This window comes from Loxodonta africana, chromosome 4 (assembly GCF_030014295.1).
Source record: "Loxodonta africana isolate mLoxAfr1 chromosome 4, mLoxAfr1.hap2, whole genome shotgun sequence".
Taxonomy (NCBI): Eukaryota; Metazoa; Chordata; class Mammalia; order Proboscidea; family Elephantidae; genus Loxodonta; species Loxodonta africana.
In genome coordinates this window covers 187279937-187287849 of record NC_087345.1, presented here as the reverse complement: position 1 = coordinate 187287849, position 7913 = coordinate 187279937, and the positions used below count along the sequence as shown (strand labels likewise).

Sequence of the window (7913 nt, the reverse complement as noted above, 5' to 3'; positions counted from 1 at the left end):
TTAATGTGAGTGTAGAAAGCACAGAGCAGATGAGCTGGCCTATGTCTGCCAGAAGACCAAGAGGCAAACCTTTCCAAAGTTATCCTTGCTGCCTCTGTTCATTTGTTTTGGTGTAGCTTAGCACTGAACTGTGGGTAAACGTGAACTCTGGTATGTTCTGTAACTAGGTGAATGCAGCCCTGGTACACTGATGTTTCAGGTATGAATGCACATCCAGGTGGCCATAAAAAGTCTACAGCAGCAGTAGTGACAAGTGGGACTTGTGGCTTCCAGTCTCAGCTGTGCTCCTGACTGTGTGTTGTTGTTGTATGCCATCCAGGCGGTTCTGACTCATAGCAACACTATACGATGCAGCAGAGCTGCCCCACAGGGTTTCCAGATCACTGGGTCTTTTATGAACCACCACCTTTCAGTTAGCAGCCAAGAGCTTAACCATTGCACCCCCAGAGCTCCTTCCTGACTGTATGCTCCTCAGCAAATACAGTCCTCTGTGGACCCCAATTTCCTGGTGGTCAAATGAGTGATTTTATGCTAGGCCAGTGCTTCTCACATTGTAATTTGCGTGCAGATTTCTTGGGGATCTCGTTAAAATGCAGATTCTGATTTATTCGATAAGACCTGAGATTCCACATTTCTAGTAAGCTCCTAGTCTCGCCTCTGCTACTGGTCCAGGGACTACACTTTTTTAAGTAGCAAGGTTCTAAATGACCCCTGGGATCTCTCTTAACTCTAAAATTCTATGATCTTGGTAAGTGACCTCCAAGATCTTATCCTGCTCTGCCTCCCCCGGGGCTAGCGCCTCCTCCTTGCCTTCTGTTCCCATCAGCCACTCTGGCTTTCACGAACAAGAAGTCTTCAAACATGGCGCTGTGAGGCAGCCCCGTTTCTTTGCTCATCCTCCCGTAAAGGCCTAGTCTTCCCACACTTCTGGGCTGTGTGAATCTTTCTCCCTCAGGACTCTGGTATTCCAGGGGAGATTCTTCCCCCTCGCTTCCCTTTGGCTGACCTTGTTTCCCAGCTTTCTTTCTATTCCTTAGTGTGTTTCCATGAACACCTGGATGGATAACTGGGGGACAGCCTACTTCCCACCCAACCCAGTGTGCACTGAGGAGTTCCCACTGGACTCAGCACATTAGCTTCCTCATGAGAAGCTGTCGTTTAATTAATCAAGCAAGCTAATTACATCTCACCTCAAAATACTCTTTATTATCCATTCCTTTCTCCTATCAAGTTTTGATCTGGTGGATCTTTGGCAAGGATCCCATTCTTTAAATAAAAATAACTCAAGATAATTTTGAAAAAGACTTGGATTTCAATGCAGCTTAATTCTGTTTTTAACATAACTACTATAGTGAGAATTTAATTCAAACTGACGTTAATAAAGGTAATTTTACTGTACAAACCAAAAAACCCAAACCCATTGCCATTGAATCAATTCTGACTCATAGCGATCCTATAGGACAAGGTAGAACCGCCCCACAGAGTTTCCAAGGCTGTAACCTTTACAGAAGCTTACTGGCACATCTTTCTCCCACGGAGCGGCTGGTGGGTTCAAACCGCTGACCTTTTGGTTAGCAGCTGAGCGCTTAACCACTACGCCACCAGGGCTCCTTATCCTACTGCTTGGCGGGGATGAATCCAGGTCTTGCGGGGCCTTAAGCTTATGTAATTTTGTAAATTTGGAATCATTTAAAAGAAATCACAATTATGAATACAAAATGCTCGCAGGTCCTCTGAAAAGGCCCATATGTGTGAGAGGGTCGGTACATGTGGGCATGTGGTTATTCCGAAGGAATGAATTGAAAGAAGGCATCTATTCACCTGGTTCTGTAACTTTATCCTACCACAAGAGGGCAGTATGGTTTCAAACGTGGCAAGCTGCTATCTTCAAGAGGATTCATGTGCTTCTGAGTTTGGAGACTCTCAGAATGTTCGCATCCACCTTTCAGCTGCAGCCCTTGCTTTGTAACTCCTTGAGTCTCCGTGATTTTTCTTCTGTCAAGACAACCTGAGTTCTCTCCCCCAAAACTTGGCAGTATAGCAACCTACGGCAAGTTCAAGGTACATCACCAAACTGTAAGGCAACATGGTTTGCCCCTTAAACTTTCTCATCAACTTTTTCCCCTTCTGTTTTATGGTACTTTCATATTGCGTTTATTATAAAGGACAAAGAAAGGGTCGCACATAACTTCTCCCACAGCGATTTTAATGAGCTTCTGGCTTTTCTAGCGGTTTCATCCATAGCTGGCTTTATCTACATGGATCTTCTGGCCACACAGGAACCCCACACCTCCATCCCCATATTCGACAGCATTGTCAAAAACTAACACTTGTTTCACATAGTGATTGAGGGCACACATGCATAGCACAAAGTAAAGCGGTGCGCTGGCAAGGAACCCATTTGTTTGACGCAAATGGCCAGAGACCCTTTCCGCCTTTTTCCCATCACCAAAATCAGTTTGGGTTTTGATGCCATTAACAGACACCATTTAGGTATTGACAGCTTGGTAACTGGAGTTCTGGTTTTAACACAAACACTCAGGGCTTGTGTGTCAATATCACTCTCCGGTGAGGTTCAGAGCCGGCTTGTGTATGTGGGCTGTCTTTTGAGAATTGCCCTCAGTATGTAAATAGGGTTTCCTGTTTGTTTAAAAGCTTGATTATATTTACCACACTTCAGAGCCGTCTTGTAAACGTTATCAAACATGGCATTTTCCAAGGACATAGTAAAGAGTCCATAAAGGAAAAAAGTTTCCAAGTTGAACATTTCTCACTGGGTCAGAAAGTTGAAAATATGTCAGTAAAGAGAATACTGTTCCATTGGAAAACCAACATGCTAACAAGTGAGTGAGCTCTCTCCCCTTCCTACGTATGTGGTAAAGATTATACAAACTTCCCTCAAAATTTTACTTGAGAGCTGAGAATGTCAAGCTTATGGCTGGCTTACGGCATAACCTACCATATAGGTCAGGTGCAGGCTACCTACTGGTACCTTAGTTAGCAAACAGCAATTCTCTGATGAATAAAACTGCTGGAGACGTGCAGACTTTACAAGACCTCTGAATATAAAATCAATATTAGAGCCATAGCAGGGTTCCTTACTTCATACCTAATCTTAAAAATTCAATCCACACTCAGAATAACTCTGAAAAGATGTTGCAAAAGATCACTACTAAGATACTGTTCTTAGGAGCTTCTTATATAAGCTCAGTCAAGGAAATAGTTCCTTTCCATTCGTTAAGATAGTTCCATTCCATTCTTTAAGAAAAAAAAAGTTAAAAAAATTTAAACCACTAAAGATTCCTATTAGGAAAAGTAAAGAGAACAAACATCTTAACAGGATGCAGAAAACAAGTCCTCCCTCCCACCCCACCGTGACTGATGCCTCCGTCATTAGCGGGGTAGCTGCCCATTTCTTATCTTGATTGACAGGTTAATACGGAACCTGGGGCTATCTTTTCAGTATGAACACACAACCTCACCAATTACTTTTAAATTATTGCTAATCTGTCAGAAAATAACAAGCATAAGGAATAAAAATATCTGAAAAATAGAGATATCTCCTGAAGCAGCTTTTGCTTCCGGTGCTTTAAAAGACTAGGTTCAGAAAACTTGCCAGAATTGAGTCAATAGAATTTAGGCATTGAGGATTTTTTTTTTTAAAAGAAAAACTTGTAGTTTATAATAGTTCATTGGTTCAATTAGGAGCGAAAAAGAAGGGAGTTTTGTAATGCAATTGTCCAGCAAAGGAAAACGCTTTAAATGGGGGGATTATGTGAGCAGACCACCTGTAGGGCACTCACAGTCCTTTTCTATAAAGCTTCAACCCATGTCTAGCTGCCTGCAGGCTGGCTAACAATGCCGGCAAAAGCTGTTTAAAAGGCTGAGCGCACTTGGGCTTCTGGTCTTCACTAACTGTTACAAGTCTTCCTCTCCTGCTCCCTCTCCCTCGTTCTCTCTCCTTTTAAAAGTCCCACATCCCTTTAATTGAAGAACTTTAAGGCTCCATGGTGGCCAATTGGTCTGCAACAAGAGGAACCAGGCAGCAGGGAAAGAAACTGCAGACTATACGTCACATTTGGAGAGGAGAAAAGATCAAAGTTTTTCCAACTCAAAAGACCAAGTTCCCTACAGATTAACCCTATTCATTTAGCTCCTCTTAGAGGAATGATGGGCTGAGCCACTGGACAGACAGGTAAAAAGTTCAACAATTGCCAAAGCATTCTTCTGCTAATTCAACAGCCTTCTGCTCAAATAAATTAGCTTAGTCTTGACAGAGGAACAATAGCTTTTTCTGTGGAAAAAGCAGCCCATTTGATATACACAAGCCTGGACGGTTATTAAGATGTTAACCCGTTAGTTTAATCCATTAAAGAGCCTGCTCCTTCACCAGGTTGTCAAGTGACTTACACTGTAAAGTGTGATTTATGGGTTTAAAATGTTAACCTTCACACTTGGGCAGCGTGTTCAGTTCCTGAATAACCAGGTGCTTTGCAAATCATGGACGCGAGAAATCAGTGTGGGGTTTTGAAGCCTTTAGTGAGAGTACACAGGATAAATAACAAGGCACAAGTGGAATTAGTGCCTTGCCAAAGTTCCATTTACACAGACTACGATGAGAGCTGTTATCCACGGATCAAAAAAGTTACCACTAGAAACACCATCTTTTTTTGGGAGGTGCAAAAACTCAGTTTTGATTTCAGTTCAACAATGATATTTACTTTGCTAACAACTTAAGAATTAGCAGTTAACAGGTAATTTTCTCCATGCCTAGGGTCAGCGTACAGAGTGATAATTCAGAAAATGTCCATTTCTCCGATGTGTTCTTAGCAAGCACGTCAAAGCTAACAGCTTAGAAGAGGCAGGGGGAGAGGGCCAAGGTTAAATCATTTATCAAAAGTCTTTTTATTGACAAAATAGAATACTTATATTTGTTCTTACAGGGGTAGCCTCTAAACTTTTTACAAAAAAAATGTACAGACTGTATATCTTTGGATATGTACATATTTTACACTTTTTTTTTTTTTTACAATTTAACAAATAATTATATAAATACATCCTTTAATGTAAGAAACCCGTATTTACTTGGGGTGTATAGTTAAGACATTTCTCGTTTGTTTATTTAAGGCATTTGCCTGGTCATTAAGAATACCCAAACCCTGCAATCCCGTTAGGTCGTGGTCTTCCCGCCTCTAGGACATGTTAAGAGTTTATGTGGGCGAGTCAAGGGAGAAAGATCTGTCCCTCAGGTCAAATCTGTTGATGTTGCTTCAAGCTCAGCAAAGGGCAACCAGTGAGTTCTCCAAACCTAGGGTTTTGGAAACGCAGCAGAGTCCACCCTCCAGTGCCAACAGACATTAACGCCTGGCGCTAGGAGCTCCTTGCATATCAATGCCGGAAAGGGGGCTGGGTCTGGGCGGCTTCAATGCCAGGTACTTTGTTCTACGCAAGTCATTTAAGTCCCAGCTAATGGATACCATTAAGAGTTCATTATCATGCTAATAGCAATCAACACGGTGACGGGGTGGGAACCTCTGATCATCAAGAGTCCCTCTGTACTAGGTCTCCTCGACCCTCCTTCCTCCCCACCCCCTCCCCTCCGCTCAGACCTGGGACAATGGCATCTGCTTGGGGTAAGACACGGAGCTGGCCGTGCCAGACCTCCACGTCAGGCCGGTGCTGACGTCGCTGTAGAGGGAGCCTCCGCCGCCGCCCGGTCCCCCGCCCCCGCCGGGCCCCGCACCGCCCCCGCCCACCCCGCTGACTCCCCCCACGGCCGCGGAGCCCGCGCTCCCGCCCGCCGCGGCGCCCTTGCTGGCCCAGCAGCAGCGGGTGCACAGGGCGCGCCAGGACTCGAGCGTCTTGCCAGACCAGACCCACACGCCCGAGGTGATGCCCACCACGAGGCACATGAAGTACTTCAGCATGAACACGGCGTAGTCAGGCCGACGGGCCTGGTCGGGCTGCAGGTCCCGCAGGCACGGGCAGTTGTGCGTGGCCTCCCAGCGCGGGCGGTTGTGCTGCTCGTAGAAGAGGCAGGCGACCACGACGGCGGCGGGCACGGTGTAGAGCACGGTGAAGAGGCCCAGGCGGATCATGAGCTTCTCCAGCTTGTGCGTCTTGGTGGGCCCGCCCTGCTGCTTGATGACCGAGCGGATGCGGAAGAGCGACACGAAGCCCGCCAGCAGAAACATGGTGCCGATGAAGAGGTAGATGACCAGCGGTGCCAGCACGAAGCCGCGCAGGTTGTCGAGGCTCTGGTTGCCCACGTAGCAGATGCCCGCCACCGGGTCCCCGTCCACCGAGCTGAGCGCCAGCACGGCGATGGACTTGACGCTGGGCACGAGCCACGCGGCCAGGTGGAAGTACTGCGAGTAGCCGGCGATGGCCTCGTTGCCCCACTTCATGCCGGCCGCCAGGAACCACGTGAGCGACAGGATCACCCACCAGATGGAGCTGGCCATGCCGAAGAAGTAGACCAGCAGGAAGACGACAGTACACAGGGCCGGGCCCGTGGTCTCGTAGCGCACGTGCTGCTCCACGGCGCCCAGTTCCTCGTACTCGCCGCGCCCGCCCGGGCCGCCCGCGCCCGCTCCCGCTGCGCCCGCGCCCGCCGCCGCCGCCGCCGCACCGCCCGCAGGTCCCGCGCCGCCCGGGCCGGGCGCGCCGCCGCTGCACGCCACCTTCTCGTGGCCTGCCACTAGGCGCACCAGGTAGCCTACCGACACGAAGAGGTAGCAGGCCGAGAGGAAGATGATGGGCCGCTCCGGGTACTTGAAACGCTCCATGTCAATGAGGAAGGTGGAGACAGTGGCGAAGGTGGACACGAAGCAGAGCACGGACCACAGGCCGATCCAGAAGACGGTGAAGGCTCGCTCGTCCTGGCTGAAGAACGGGTTGTGACAGGGCAGCGCGCAGTTGGCGATCTGGCCCGTCTTGACGCGGTTGTACAGTGGATGCCGCTCACTGGACACGCTCACCATGGGAGCGCGGCACTGGCAGCCCGGCTCGCAGGGCGCCGAGCCGCCACCAGGGGGCCGCCCCTTCCCGCCGCCGCCGCCGCGCGCGGGGGGCGCCGCCGTGTCCCCCCCGCCGCCGCCGCCGCTCTTGCCGCCGCGGTGAGGGGGCCTGGCCCCCGACGAGCGGCTGTGGCCGCTGCCCGTGGGCGGCTGCTCGCCGGGCAGCGGCGGCGGCGGGTGGCGGCGCGGCGGGCTGGGCGCGGCCGTGGTGAGGTCGGTGCGGTTGTAGTCCATGCATAGCGTGTCGGGGTTGCCCTGCTCCGGCAGCCGGTCGCAGCGCATGCGGTCGGGCCAGGCGAAGCCGTACTGGCGCATGAGCGGCGCGCAGCCGGCCTTGGCGCGCTCGCACACCGAGCGGCAGGGCGGCAGCGGCTTTTTGTAGTCTTCCAGGCAGATGGGCGTGTACATGCTGCACAGGAAGAACTTGAGGTCGGGCGAGCACTGGATCTCTACCAGTGGCCAGAACTGGTGCACCTCCAGGCCCGCCTCGTCCTGCGTGTCGTGGTTGAACTGGTTGGGCATGTAGGTGTAGTTGTAGCCGATGCCCTTGCACAGGGGCACCGTGATCTCCTGGCACGCCAGCTCTTTGGCCGAGGCGGCCGCCGCGCCGCTCGAGCGCTGCAACAGCGCGAAGGCGGCCAGCAGCGAGGTCACTTCCAACAGGTAACTCCACTCCATGCTGGGCGCCTCAGCCCCGCACGCCGCCGCCGTGTCCTCGCCCCTCCACGCGGCGCGCGTCCCGGGGCCCGGGCCTGGAGGCGCGGGGAGGGGCGCCGGGAAACCAGAGAGGAGAGGAAGAAACCCGGGTACCCGGGGCCTCTCTGTCCTGCCGGCCTCCCTCTCCTGGGGAGGGGAGTCTGCGGAAAGCCGAGCCCCTTCTCAGGGGCAGAGTTC

General features: G+C 50.8%; 1 protein-coding gene across 1 annotated transcript; it reads right to left on the bottom strand.

Moving 5' to 3' along the window:
* Window positions 1–4707: 4707 nt before the first annotated feature.
* On the bottom strand, window positions 4708–7697 carry FZD8 (frizzled class receptor 8). Its single transcript, XM_064285081.1, has one exon. It carries the CDS (start codon window positions 7695–7697, stop codon window positions 5604–5606), a length of 2094 nt encoding a protein of 697 aa, XP_064141151.1. The 3' UTR covers window positions 4708–5603.
* Between the last annotated feature and the right edge of the window lie 216 nt (window positions 7698–7913).

Bases quoted from the DNA above. Each gene is read 5' to 3' on its own strand.
- FZD8 (XM_064285081.1), bottom strand. From the start codon at position 7,697: ATGGAGTGGAGTTACCTGTTGGAAGTGACCTCGCTGCTGGCCGCCTTC.